A 14,683-nucleotide genomic window follows, 5' to 3' on the forward strand; every position below is an offset into this window, starting at 1 on the left:
CAAACTTTTCGAGAATGTTAACGCCAAACCTAGAGCCACATAGGCCTGTTTCCCACCTGTCGCTGTGCGGAGAGTCTCCCAGCGAGTCGAAAGAGTCTCTGTACTGCAGGCCCGTCCGATGGGGGTCAGAGTAACCACAGTGACCAGCGCGTCGTGCCCGTGCGTCCATGCACGCAGGACTGCTGCATTTACTGGTCCCCACGGATGATGACATCATTCCCGGCGAGTCGGAGAGGATGCTGTCAGAATGTGCCAGGCTCCATGTCCGTTCCTCATGTCTGACAAATAAAAAAGGTGTTAACGCTCACACACCCCCCTTTTTTTCTATCCTTTTCTTTTGTTATTTTTGACAACCAATTCACCTGTTTCCAGAGGCGTTTGACCGCTTAAAGAAATGGTTTGGTGTTATGAATGCTCACCTGTGTGTTGATGAATGGGCTCGTGTGGAAGAGTTGTGAGATCTGGAAGAGTTATGGCTGGCAGGGAACGACCCCTCTGTTGCAGGCCGTATGACTCGTTCAGTTGCAGGGACATTCTTTGATATGTACTGTGTCGGGGAAAAATGGATTTGGCAGATGGAAAAATGTGGGGGGAAAAAAAGACAAGCTTTGATTATATAACTAAGCATTAAACCATTTGGTGTACAGTACATCTGTGTGCGTTTACTTTAATAACGTTAGGAATCCTTTCAGAAACTCACATCTACCATAGGGATTTCCTCTGGGCCTGGTCCGGGGTGATTGGGTCCGTTAGCAAGGTTACGATTGGGATGTTCTGGACACATATTTTGTCGCAGATGAGTGTGCATCTTCTTTCTTTGTTTCCTGTTGAGCAAATATTGGTCAATCTCTCTCTTGCTCTTGGTTTTTAAGTTACGGCACTCTAGTAGTAACAAAAAAAGACATGTTAACCATAAAAATATCAAAATGTCTTAATTTTTTACTAATAAACAGTATTCTTCTATTTCTCTTCTGCATATTACATGCAATGAACACAGTTTGAGTATACATACATATTTTAAGAAAGGCAGGTGGAGTTAAAAATGTTAAATATCCATTAATCAGCAGGACTTACTTGGTTTTACAGTAGGCGACCACACACACGATGCCCACCACCAACAGCGCCACACAAATACCCGTGATTGTCAGGACTCTTTTCTGGTAGAGTTCCTCTGCCTCTGTCAACATCACACACACACACACACACACACACACACACACACACACACACACACACACACACACACACACACACACACACACACACACACACACACACACACACACACACACACACACACACACACACACACACACACACACACACACACACACACACACACACACACACACACACACACACACACACACACACACACACACACACACACACACACACACGGAGAAAAATAACAGGAGAGAAAAAAATTAGTGTCACAAAAATGCAGGTTCACCACTTTTCACTGATCCACATTTCTTAACTTTTTTTTATAGACTAAATCCTGAGCAGTATGAAGCTTCACCTTCCCTTCCCTGACAACTCACTTCACAGGGAAACCGTTCCTCGCACATAATCACAAATACAACAGATGCTGTTGCCGCCTGCGCTGCAGTAAGGCGGCATAGGTGGGGGCAGGGAGTTGGACTGATCGAATAAGCAGCTGTATCCTCTAAAAATCCAAGTAATTTCAAATGATACAATATATGATACTTTAATGGTTCGGGCCCTTAATGGATGACCAGCGGAACCTGCAAACTGTGCAGTATAACACCGACGTGTCACCGAAGTGATTTGGAAAAATGTTTTGAAATGATCTGAAACAACAGCTGCATTCACTTACAGAAGTCTTCATCTGCTCATGGATTCAGTAGGTACAATTATGAGATCTTATGTTACGCTTATTCATTAAACACATTCATTTTGAAATGAAATATCAATAAATATATAACTGGAAGAATTTAGACTTAAATTGTGCTTTTCCAGAGAAGAGCTTGTGTGAGGTTGAGGTATGCCTGTGCCCTTGGAGGACATGATGGAGCTAAGAGGTAGTGTGGTGTCTGATAAATAATGTGCCACAAATAAATGAATGTGTACAACTCCTTCCATCTGAAGCTGCCAATTTACACCACCATACCAATTTGTTTCAAGTTCCTAGAGAACAAATACATCATAATCACAAGTGATCTTGGTGCAGGTCCAGTTTCTATATGTGTTATTTTGTGATCTGGAAAGAAACGCCTTGAGCGTTCATTCTACAACCCTCAACCAGTGAAGCACTTGTCTGGAAAAGTTAGCAGAAAACCAAAGCTAACAACGAAGGAGGATGAAAATAGCTGGAGATAGAAGAAAATCATGAATGTAGGTTCTAAATATAGCAATGCATGCTCACATCACAGCATCCCCATAGGGTAATTCAAACCAGTTACACAGATATGATATGACTTCAGAAGTTACATTTCAGCTAAGCTAACGACGGGGTGATGCAGGAAACATGGACAGAACACATACATAAAAAGTAAAGGGGTGGCATATCAAAGGAAACAGAGACACTAGAGGTATGAGACTAAAAGCTTTGGAAAGATGAAGGTGAAGATTGAGGAGAGACATCTGGTAGCTACCAACATGATACACCATGCTTATGACAGATGGAATGAGAAAACAAAAATCAGTCCAAAAAAGGGGAAACAATGCTATTGAGCTGCAAACTCTGTTAATGGTTCTACATTTCCATTTCACATGTATGAGGGTTGCGAGTGAGGACATCCATGTTAATGATGATTGATGGAGGATCGGATGCGTCGGGTTTGTCATTATAATGAGTAATGGTACGATAGAGAGATTTGATTGGTTAATCAAGGGACGATATGATTAACAGACAGGAATGGGAGCAAGTCAAAACGAAGGACACCTATTTAATAGTTATGCTTGGGCAGAGAGTCAAAATGGATTTTTCCATACCCATAAATTCAATCCCAAGATGCTCTGCCATTGCAGAGGGTTGACAGTTGAAGAGAAACAAAAATAAACAAAAGACCAGGTTTAGAAAGTGACACCTTCTAACACACAGTGGAGCAAACATAAATATGCATTACGGCAACTGGGACAACAAGCACTTTGTCAGTAATTGTCGGCATGACATGGTCAGTAACGTCAACGACGGGAACACACAGCATGCAACACACACGTGAAACCACACTACACAAAAACTGATTTGATTTCTAAAATAGTCTAATCGAAAAATATATAATGTGTGCAGTTTTCTATTTGCTGTATGTCTCAACACAGTCTGATTCGCACTTTTTTGTGTATGTTTCCAGACTTGCAGAGTTATATTTGATAACATAACGGAACACAATCTCCTTATGGGATTTGGAATAATTAGACGCACAGTCACTCTCATTTTTGCTCCCGGGGGAAAATATGCGTCATCTGCTGAGATTACCTGGGCTTTCAGTTTTCTACTTTCTAAAAAACGCTACACTGTCATTTCCCCGAACACACCCATCGCATGAACAGGCAAGTAAAAAGGAGTGTATCTGTACAGTGTCTGAGTAATCGCTCGGAATAGGAAGAATTATAGCTGGACTTTATATCATATGGCACAGAGAGGCCTAAGGGAGGCTGCACCAACCAGCTGAGTCCATATCTCTGGCAGCTTTCTTGCTTTACTTGGGTTGAAGCTAGTCCCAGCTGTTCTTATGACAACATGCTCTTGTAAAGCCAAGCCCTTATGGCTGAGGAGCAGAAGCCATCCTCCTTGTCTTTGGTATCTCCTGGGGATGGGAGGCGCCCTCCAGGAGTTGGGTCTTTAAGTATGGAGTGTGTGTGTGTGTGTGTGTGTGTGTGTGTGTGTGTGTGTGTGTGTGTGTGTGTGTGTGTGTGTGTGTGTGTGTGTGTGTGTGTGTGTGTGCACATGTGCCTGCTTTAAAACTGTGATTTATTCTCCTTAATTGAGAGTAGGAAACATGAAATATGTGCGAGGCCATTAACGATTGCTAGTTTTCCAAAAAAACTAAAATCCCTTAACAGCTACATCCATCATGTCTGAAAGGGGCTTTCATGAACATGATAACTGTTGATCTTACATTTTTTCAACCCATGAGGTTAATATCCTTGGATAAACAATGATATTAAATCATATGATGTGACTGAGAGGAGGCTTAATCTTTTATATTTTAAATAACAGCATTCAATTATTGATGGATGAACGTTCCATCAGAGAACATCTGATTGTTGAACTTACTTTTAAACTTTAATCTGTTAAGCGTACAGATAGTCAGGTCATTGTTTTGAACAAATTCAAATGTAAAGCAAGTAATCAAAGCCTGTTTTGTGTTCACGTAGCTGGATGAGAGCTGGAAATAAATGCTGTTCTTGATGTATTCGCACAGCTGCGTCGAAGTTAGACAGAATGCAGAAAACAGTGTAGGGAAAAAGAGCTCCCACACATCACAGTCTGCTCTGCCAAAAGAACAAGTCATTTCAGCACAGTGCATTTCGACTTAATGTGAGATGAAATTACTTGTAGTTAAGAGGGTTTATTGCCATTGTACTCTGAGCCAACATACAACAAACACTGAGTGTAAGCTCTGCAAGTCAGACTGCGGGGATGAGGCTCTGAAGGCAACATCAGGCAAAAGCAGTTAGTTATTTCACTCTAATGTTACACTGAATTGCAACCACATGGGCTTGCAAAGACATGACGCTGACGAATATGCAGAAAGATACCAGAAGATTCTTTGCTATTATCCAAAACGGGCGTTGTATTTTAATTATATGGTATTACCGTACACTATTTTTATTCTGGCTCATGTTTTCAACATCAAACTCAGTCGTTTATCTTATTTTCACTTGGGACGCTTTCAAGTAATCAACCAACAGGTAATAGAGGATGTTTTTTTAAATCAAAATACCTCAAGGGCAAGATCTAACAAAACCATAGTTATCTGGAAATCTTTGTTTCATTTAGCTTTTGATGGATTTGTTTTCTGATGTTGCCGTGTGGAGTGGTGTGAGGTTTGCTTCTCTTACCCCAGGCAAAGTAGTTTGACACGGCACTGTAGTGCAGCATGTGAACTCTTAGCTGAGGACATCTGCTGTGAGAGCACCATTTTGTTGCTGTTCTTCTGAAGCAACAAACACAACTGGTGGATTGTAGTGTGGATGTTACGATTTACTAGAGTCTGAGTCTTGAGCGAGTTCTGCGGCTGAGTTGAAGTGAAAGAAACACCTGTATGTGCTACTTGTAACCCATGAAGATTGATTTTACCTTTGGTAAATCCCCTATTACAGTATGTTTGAGATAAAAATCTAATTAGTCAGGAAAAACATAAGTGGAATGTTTTCATGTTGGCTCGTGTAAAATGTACAGACCTATGGATGCACATACTAAAGTGTCACCATTTCACATCCTACATGAGATGTCTTGTTGGCCCTCAACAAACACTTCCTTATGGGTTAAGCCAGCGCACCTCTTAACAGGTTCATCATTTGTCATGCCTTAGTAAATGCTAATTGTTTCTCCATCCATCAGCTTTAATTCGATCATACATGCCTGTGTTTGCCGCTGATTACACAAACAAGCATCATTAGTGAGCAAGATTAAGATAGGGTTTTAGTAATTGTTTTGCCATTAGACTGTGTTGTTACATGCAGCTGACTTTGTGCAAATCCACATAGCATCTGAGTCCTGCCGCCTACTTGTTGCTATCACACGTACCATCGGCTCGTATTCTGAAGAACGTGCATGCAACACACTGCGAGTTAAAGGGCACGCACTATCACATGCAGACCAAACACAATAACAGACTCTACTAAACTCTGCCAGCTTATGAATGAGTCATCGCAGGAGGCACAGACACATCTATTAAGTAATAATAACAGGAAATGAATGCAATCTCTCTACACCCAGCATGCACGCATGACACAAGGACAGTCTGACAGAGTGACAGAAGAGGAAATTGACATACGGTAGAAACTGGCCATAACGTAGGTTTGACAGCGATCACCAGTAAAGTCATTTGGACACCTGATGGAAAGAAACAAAGCCACAAAGAGAGAGGGAGGAGGAGGAGGAGGGTGGTAGGTGAGTGAGAAAGAGAGAGACAACAGAAAGAGGGAGAGTGAAAAGTATACGTAAGAAAAGAGTGAAGGGGGGGATAGGGAGGGAGGGAGAGGGAGAGAAAGAGAGAATTAGAACAACAGCACAACTACAGACAGCAGAAGCAGAGTGTTCCCATGGACGACACCACCGTGTGCATGGTGTAACGCGCAGCTCATTGACCTGAGGAAGAGAAAGAGGAGGAGAAAGAGGAAGAGAACTTTTGGGCAGCAGGAGTCAGTCCAGAGGTAATCCAGTGACAACTGTGTCTCTGTTCTCAGCTGCTCATATCAAGTGGACATACTTTCTGTAGGCTTGGGCATAATCAGCCGCAGCGGCTCAGTCTGTAAGCACCGTGGGCCGAAGTATCCGTCCGGACATCTGGGAAGGAGCAGACAAGTGTTATGAGAAGGAAAAACACAGGAAGTGAGGTGCACTGTAAATACCGGGGGGTCGAAATCCTTTCAGGCGTATTGTTGCATTTCACTGTGAAGCCACATGGAGAAAGCACACAAAGTGAAAACACAAGAAGCAACACTTCCAAAGATGATTGGTATTCCCATACAAAATGATGTTAATATTTTTTATGTAAAGAAGCCTTATTATGCTTTTTGGGGTTTACCCTTTCCAATAGTGTTTTGTATAGGTTTTTGCGCATGTAAATGGTGTGCAAAAGCAAAAATCCCCATGTTCCCTCCAGGTGAAGTTTCTCTCCCACGCATGCAAACATGTCACAGTAGAGGCTCAACATACACATATAAACCTGAAATGAAGCATAATAGGGCCTCTGTTATCAATATTACACAGTAAAGAAATAAACTGCTTTACCATCTATTTCTAAAATAAAAAATGGTAAACAAAGAAATGTTACTACAAGTGAGCAAATGTATATTAAAACTTAAAAAACTTAAACATTAAAAAGGTAAATACCCTGCTTGTTAGCAAAAACAAGTTTGACATACTGATATAAAAAGGTCATATTTGGGCTTCAGAGGCTCTTGTTGACCCCAGTCTGTACAGGGAAAAAGAAAAGTGGAATGTATCTGTGGATAAACCATGTGCTGCTTTCCAGGGCCCAGTAGTTCAAAACTTTTAATCTCAATCAGATCCGATCCGATTTTGAAATCCCATTTTTTGTGATCCAGGATCAGAAAACTCGCCCAGATTTTGTCCCAGTATTTCAAAGCAATTCAGGATAGGATCACCCTGATCCAGATTCAGACTTTTCAAGATTACTAGATCCTGAATATCAGTGCTTTAATCCTACCGATCTCCATCTAGTGGATATGAAAAATAATACAAGGAAGACAAGAGACTTCATTGCAGAGACATCTATTGTCCGCAATTACTTTTGAAAGGTGATGGACTTTTTTTCTGTGGAAGATATTTTTTCTTTAATCTAAATTACATTTGTGATTGACAATCTTTGTTGTGATACTTTTTTGAGCATAAAGATTTATGTCATCAACATTTGGTTGAAAAGTAAATAGGCCACCACAAACGTGACCAGAAAATAAAAAATAAAATTGATTTGCCATGAAGGCAAAACATTTTGTATTATTTCAGTTAAACTTTGCCATCTTATTTATATTGAAACATATTTTTAAATAAATTGTATAGTAAATTCTTCTCTGGTAATCCACTGGAAATCCACTCCTCTGATGGGATCAGGATAATCCAGTTTTTCAGAATAAAACGGATCCCAATCCTGTTTTGTCGGTTTGAACTACCCGTTTTGAAGCTTCGATCCAGATTAAAGCTTGGATTTGATTTCCTGATCTGATCGGATATCAAAGTGATCCTAATCCTGTTTTTTGGTTTTTAACTACCCAACATCCAAATCTGATCTGATCAGATAGGGATTAAAAATGTTGAACGAATGGGCCCATGTGATCAATAAATCAATCAGGGAGCAAAAAGTGGGTTGATGTGGCTTCTTCTCCTGGTGCCTGTCGTGAGCTGGAATGTGTTTATTACCTCCAAATGTGACAGGGAGGAAAAGTAATCAAATGAGGAGAAAGAATTTCCTGTATTTCCAGTCCTAAAAACTATGAGGAAATGAAACCACCTGGAAAACATGACTGGACAACTCTCTTCATTGTTTCAAGCATTAATCAAGTTCTCTGACATTTAGCGTCATACTTTTGCAACTTCAGACAAACTACTGTATCATCAGCATCAAGTGAGTGAAGACAAACCATATTTCCTCATTACAAGCCCATTAGGAAGAGCGGCTGGTCTTTGAGGGGCACGGCATTCTTCTCACAGACTCAACTAGACCACCACCAGTCCAACAAAGGGCTCATTGCTCCTGATTTACTGGTTTCACACAACGCCTCCCAGGAGCACCATAACATTCAGCATTAAATTACTCATCCTGAGTGATGGTGTTTAACGGGGGGGGTAGCACCACCTAGACCTAGGAAACTTGGCTGGAAGATGAAAGAAATAAACTGTCACTGCGTAATTTAAAAATCAGATGAGCGTGCAAATGTCCGTGCCGGTGCAGCTGCCAATTCTATTACCACTCGTTTTAACTTTGATGTAAAATACATCACTGTCGTTATTTATTATTCTTTGACGAAAAATAAAAATTTAGAAAGGAAAAGCTTTTCCATGAAGCGTGTGGAATTTGACTTCTACTTCTACATAGTGTATACTGCACTTATGTACAATACAATTACATAATCCTCTGTCAAGTCCCACAGAGAGGTGACTTGTTAAAAGTTAAATAAATTCCCTTAGAAAGAAGAACGTTAATATACTTGTATGCATTTGAATAGGGCTGAAACCATTAGTTTCTCAATTGATTAGTCATTTCACAGAATCTTCATCTGCATCTTATTTGATAGCTTCTCTGGTGTGAAATTGATGGTTTTTCTCCGTTTTAAATGAACTGAATAACTTCCAGTTTTGTTGGTCTAAAGTTTTAAAACATCCCCCATGGAATAAGCAAAAAAGTCTTTTAAAACGCCTACTCAATTGATCAAGAAAATATTATTTACATTATCTTTATCCAACTACATGTGAATTAAACCTTCTGAAAAAGTCCTGGAAAAAGTCCATAAAAATGATAAACGCTATATTTATGGACAATATGTTAAATAAGTCTACATTTGTTTTTTATAGCTAAGTGAAGAAAATCATCAGGAAAATGATGTTTACATCTAGTGAGTTACTTACTGTGGGTCATTTGTTAACTTTAACATCTGCCCAAAACAAAGTGTATCCTTCAGAGTGAAGGAGCAGGGCATTAAAGTAGGACTATCTGTCTGTAGGACTTGTTTGGCCAGTGAGTAATATCCACTGAAGCCTGGCCTATATTGAATGAGATGGCTGGGGGGCAACAAATCCCTGCAGGCCTTCACTGCATTATCCAACTTTTCTGGACCCATGCCCCGGCTGTGAGTGAATTAGCTGCAGCAATTGAGTTATTGCTGCCTCCAATTTGTACACAGCGTATTGAACGGCTGTTGCAGCCATGTCCTCGTTGCTTGTCGAGCATTCTTCCTCGGGCCAACTGGGCACCGAAGCGTTGCCAATGTTTCAGCTCTATTTCAAACCAGACAGAGGACTAATGCTATATGACATATGACCCGCATGCAACATAATGTTTGACAACCATGGCAAGACATAAGTGCATAGTTTGTGCTATAACAATTAGGTTTGACTTAAAAATGATTTTCATCTGACGGTTATTACCTTGAATAAATGAATTGTGAAATGTCCGAAAGAAATCTTAAAATGTCCAAAAATGAAAGCAGCCATAATTAAAATTTGAGAATAAGAAAGCAGCGATTCTTAATCTTGAGCGATTATCGAAATAATTGATGTCATTGAATCTCTAATCATAAAACCTTGTCAGTGTCCTGAAAAGGGAGAAAACATTTTTTTTTAATAACTCTTGAACATCGTGTCGAATGAGGTTCCTTGAGAGACACAGTTCCTCGGCGCACTTTACACATGGGTCTTGATCCCTTCTGCCAAGGAACTCAAATGTAAGCAAGGATTCTATTTACCTCACTGGGGGCCTCTAACAAGCATAAATATTTGCTCACTACTAAACCAGTGACTCATGACATTTTGAAAAGGCTTTTAATGTGAAGCCCTCCTGTACACTAAACATGACATAAAAGGATGAGCACACCACCGCCTCACTCCATTATTAGTGTTAAAATACACAACAGGTGGGTAGTTAGGAAGACTGGCAGCATTTCCCTGTGATGTGTTGCTGCTGCTGCTGAAAGGAAAGATCAAGTGCTATCAGGAACATAAACATCAGGATACAAAATATGAAGAGTTAGGAATATTACTGGAAACATCATGGAAAGTGATTTGAATGTTATACAATACATGGATTTTACGATGTCAAAAAATGTATATTTCAAGGTGAATAGAAAAAAATAAGAATATAACTCACTTGCAGGCGAGCTTATCTATACCGTGTATGAAGTAACAGTCGCCGCCATTCACACAGTAGGCTTTCTCTGTGTCGTTGCATTTTCTGGCGTGGCCTGAGGCTGGAGGTGGCGTTGTGGTTACTGAGAAAAAAAGAAACATTTATTTGGTTAATATTACTCTTGCTGACGATGATTTGGATATAAAATGGCATAATGAAACATCACACATTATTATTTAGTATTCTAAGTTTAACTCATATTATACACTTGTATTTCCACGAGAACTCTTAGTTTCCCATCCACAAATGTAATTATGCCTCTAAGCAGTGTTGACACTATCTCAAGAAGTTCTATGAGCAAAGATAAATATTTCCCTGACATAGCGTAGGAGTTGTTTACACGTTGACTCAGGTCCTTGGAATGGTCCAACAAGTCATGTATCTGCACTTAATCCCCCTGATTGAATAGATATAATAAGTTTGGGATGAAGCGTGCTTATCGGGACGAAAGCAGGGACGTTTGAAGGAAGGGGAGTGCTGAGAGAGCACAGCGACAGGATGGGGCTTGAGGAAGGAGGAGTGTCAGATGCTGACACGTGATTGTATCCGTGTTACCTGCTGTCTGGCGCTCTTAGCACCTCTGCAGAAAGTGACAGTTTGTTGGTAGAAAACACAGACTTTTTCCGATTGGAAAGACCTTTACAACCGCATCAGCTCGAGCAGCCTGAATGCTCGTGTCATGCAGAATGTTGTGACAAGAAATTGCATTTTACTCAGCTGGGCCCACTTGCTCTGACATAAAATAGGCTGTTTGCCACCAGAACAAGATTTCAAAATCCTGTGTCAGAGTTGAGGAAGTCAGTTTGACTCAATCCTCTGGTGCAAAAAGTGCATCCTTTTCAAAAGCACACTTCTGGATTAGCTAAAACAACAGGGATCCCTTGATAGTTAGCATAACAAAGCCACATCAATTAAATCAGTATGAGTCTGAATATCACAAACAAGTCAGCATTTAGTGTATTCCAAAACACAGCATTATATATAAAATTCCAAATATGTATTTTCATATTTTATGTAACCAAAATAGGATATCTACTTCCTCTCTGTGATAATGTTGGCATGTATTCAGGTTTTCAGGTTCTGGCAGACATACAGGTTTCCTCTTACAAACACCCTTCCCAACAACAAACTGAGTCATTAATCTGATGAGACATGCTGATATGACTTTTGATTTCAAGGTGAACTTTTATTATTGCTGTTAAAAAGGATGTCATTTTTGCACTTTAGTCAAAAGCTGTTATGTTGTTGCTCTTACAAAGTTCCTTTATAGATGATTTAATATTTATCTTCCAACATATTTCCATACCTCTCACTCGGAGTGCTGGCGTGTAAAACGCCTCGTAAAAAAAGATCAGACGAGCTTTGTAAAAAAAAAACTCCTACGTTCAAAATAGAAGCCTTGTCTTCAACTGTAAAACACCCAACACAAAAGGTGGCGAAACTAGCTGCGTGGATCTCTATCTGGGGCAGCGGCCCATCCCAGAATGCACTTCTGGAAGGGAGGGGAAGGTCCTGGACAGATCATTAGCGCTCTGCAGGGGTGGGCGGACACACACGCAACATGCTGCGAACACATAATCTCCAGTCCACCTGGTTTACATGTGGGTGGACTGCGGGTGGAAAACAGACGACCCGGAGAAAACCCACACAGGGAGCTGGAGAACATGTAAACTTCACACAGAAAGGATCAAGGCTGATATTTGAACCCTGGCAAGTTTATATGGCTACCGGTCAAACCAAATCTGCTTCACTGTACTCAGAGTCTCATGGCACTTTGACTCTAAATATATTGTAATGAACCACAGACGACTTTTGTCTGTTTAATGGTCACAGTTTCTATTTACAAGATGTCTGTATGGGCATTGATCTCTACATCTGATTTGCATGACATTTGGGATTCAAAGAATGCAAAACCACATAGGACTACAATACTTTCATTCAGAGGTATTCATTTATTTGACCAGTTTTGTTTTCCTGCTCTACCACCAGCGTTTCTGAAAATTCAATGTCCACACGAAAGACATTTTAAAGCATTATTGCTTATATTTCTCAACCTAATTTGTATGATGAGCTCTTTAAGAGATCCACTTTCTTTCAAAGACAGGATATATTCCAAGTATCTGTACCTATTTATTTGTAAAATGTCTCAACTTAATTATCAGAAGATAACAATGAGAATCCGACTGACAAGAGCTCCCAGGATCAGACCCTGAATGGTGTTGCAGGAAAACCTCAACCTGTAATGTTCTCAAGACCGCAGATAAAGGACCATAATCCATCACAACTCAGCTTTATAACCTTCATGTCAAATGTTGGAATTTTCCATCCACACAACTAAGATATACTGCAACAACTAGCTTTTCAGTGGCACGTAACCTAATTAAATACAAAACGATAGATTTACAATTTTTATTTGTTGCCTGCAGGCTTTAACTGATATCCAATCTATGACACTGCACAGTCAACGTCCCAATTTGTTCTCTATCATACTCCTTCCTTTACTTAGAAATACTCCCTCTGCAGATAGACTGGTTTATCACAGAGAAGTAAGGAAACGTTCTGATGTAATAAAAAAAACAAAGCTTGGAAATGCTCAATTAAAAAGCATTTATAAAAACCTGCTCGGCAGCATACAGGGCCTGGATGCAACACAATGTCATCTGTAATATTGCCTCTGTGAACAGCCAACGTAAATCAAACTTGATTGAGTTTTCAGTGAAAACTTAAAAGCACCAGGAACTTCAGACTATTATGTCAAGTTCGAAGTTTGGATACTTTGAGCGGGGTGACTGATGCACGGACAGCTATAAATCATATGTGTACCCTCTTCAGGTTTGACAATATTACCGTAGGTGAGAACCTGCTGAGAAGTAGTAAAATGTTAAGAAGCCATGGACTTTCTGTACGAGAGTCCGTGGTTACTTCTGGGCACTTGCATCACTGAAAACTGTGGTGCCTTACACAAAACCACACGAGGGCCTGCCACACTTATATTTGCTAATTCAATTATGTATTATCCAAGGGCCAAGTGCATATATGATGTAATTGATGTGTTCCAGAACAAACCACATGATTAAAACATGGACAAAACCACCACAGATATTGCTGGTCTCACTTATTGTAAAACCCTTACAAGGAGAGGTCCTGCTCTCGGGGACAAAACAGTGTTTTCTGAGGTGATCTGCTTCAGCCAATACAGTGTTTACTGAGGCTGCACTACATGTTTACTCGAGGTTAAAACTAATGACAAGTCCTAAAATGTATTGACATAATCAGGGATAAAAAATACAAACAAGAGAGCCGCATCCCGTGTAGCTGCATATGCGGTGGATTTAGATGTATATTTAAATTATTGCACTGGTGTGGTTGTAAAACTAAACTTTTGGCAAGACTTTGCGGGAATACATTTTCTCTATAAATTAAACCGTCTCCAACTGAATACAACGCATCAGCAAAATTATAGTTTAAACAACTGTTATCAAGGAAAATAGCTTGCCTTGCAATAGTTGCTTTCAACATATTTCTGTGTTTACACGACCATATCTAGGACAGTTTTGTTGTTTCAGTGGGAGCCTGGGTCACACAGACCTAACCACAGAGCTCTGCAAGAGTCATACAGTTCATCTCTTCTCAATCTGTCTTTCAATGTTTGTGCTTCGAGATTTGTCTTGGCAGATGAGAAGCGCTATATAAATTAAATTTATTATTATTATTATTATTATTATTCTGTGTTATTTTATCTCAAGTTTTTTAATGTGAACAATGTTGAATGTTGACGGACTCATTTGTAATCACATAGTGAGTCTGCTGTGAACACACCACAGAGATATCTACTGACAGTTGGTATATTAACATGTGTAGTGAATGCTGCGCGTGTTCATCATTTCCATGCAGAGCAGCTGTTCAGAGTGGCATGTGTCTAATAAAGACAGTACATTGCAGTGTCATGCATCAGTAATATTGGTTCAAAACCTGTTAAAAGCTATTGTAATTCAATCTATTTGTTTTACGAACCAATCAAGCTACACATTCTGTCACTTGACAACAGTGTTAATTTTGGCAGCTGTTTTGGATTTAGTCTTAGTCTTTAGATGAAAATGGTTATTAGTTTTAGTCACATTTGA

The 14,683-nt window shown here is 39.9% G+C and overlaps 1 protein-coding gene across 5 annotated transcripts in view; it reads right to left on the reverse strand.

Moving 5' to 3' along the window:
• Positions 1 to 14,683, reverse strand: part of nrg2a (neuregulin 2a) — a 71,690-nt gene that overhangs the window by 6,921 nt on the left and 50,086 nt on the right. For 3 of the 5 annotated variants that reach the window (XM_079652285.1, XM_079652281.1, XM_079652284.1), the window contains exons 4-10: positions 10,521 to 10,641; positions 5,970 to 6,028; positions 2,959 to 2,982; positions 1,075 to 1,177; positions 701 to 824; positions 420 to 547; positions 57 to 278 (exon numbers count right to left, since the gene is read on the reverse strand). In XM_079652285.1, coding sequence (XP_079508411.1) covers positions 57 to 278; positions 420 to 547; positions 701 to 824; positions 1,075 to 1,177; positions 2,959 to 2,982; positions 5,970 to 6,028; positions 10,521 to 10,641 — 781 coding nt within the window. Of the gene's footprint in view, positions 1 to 56; positions 279 to 419; positions 548 to 700; positions 825 to 1,074; positions 1,178 to 2,958; positions 2,983 to 5,969; positions 6,029 to 6,404; positions 6,482 to 10,520; positions 10,642 to 14,683 lie in introns of all 5 variants that reach the window. The other 2 variants (XM_079652283.1, XM_079652282.1) reach the window with 2 other exon arrangements.

The sequence above is a fragment of the Notothenia rossii genome (assembly GCF_949606895.1).
Source record: "Notothenia rossii genome assembly, chromosome: 9".
In the NCBI taxonomy this organism is placed as follows: domain Eukaryota; kingdom Metazoa; phylum Chordata; class Actinopteri; order Perciformes; family Nototheniidae; genus Notothenia; species Notothenia rossii.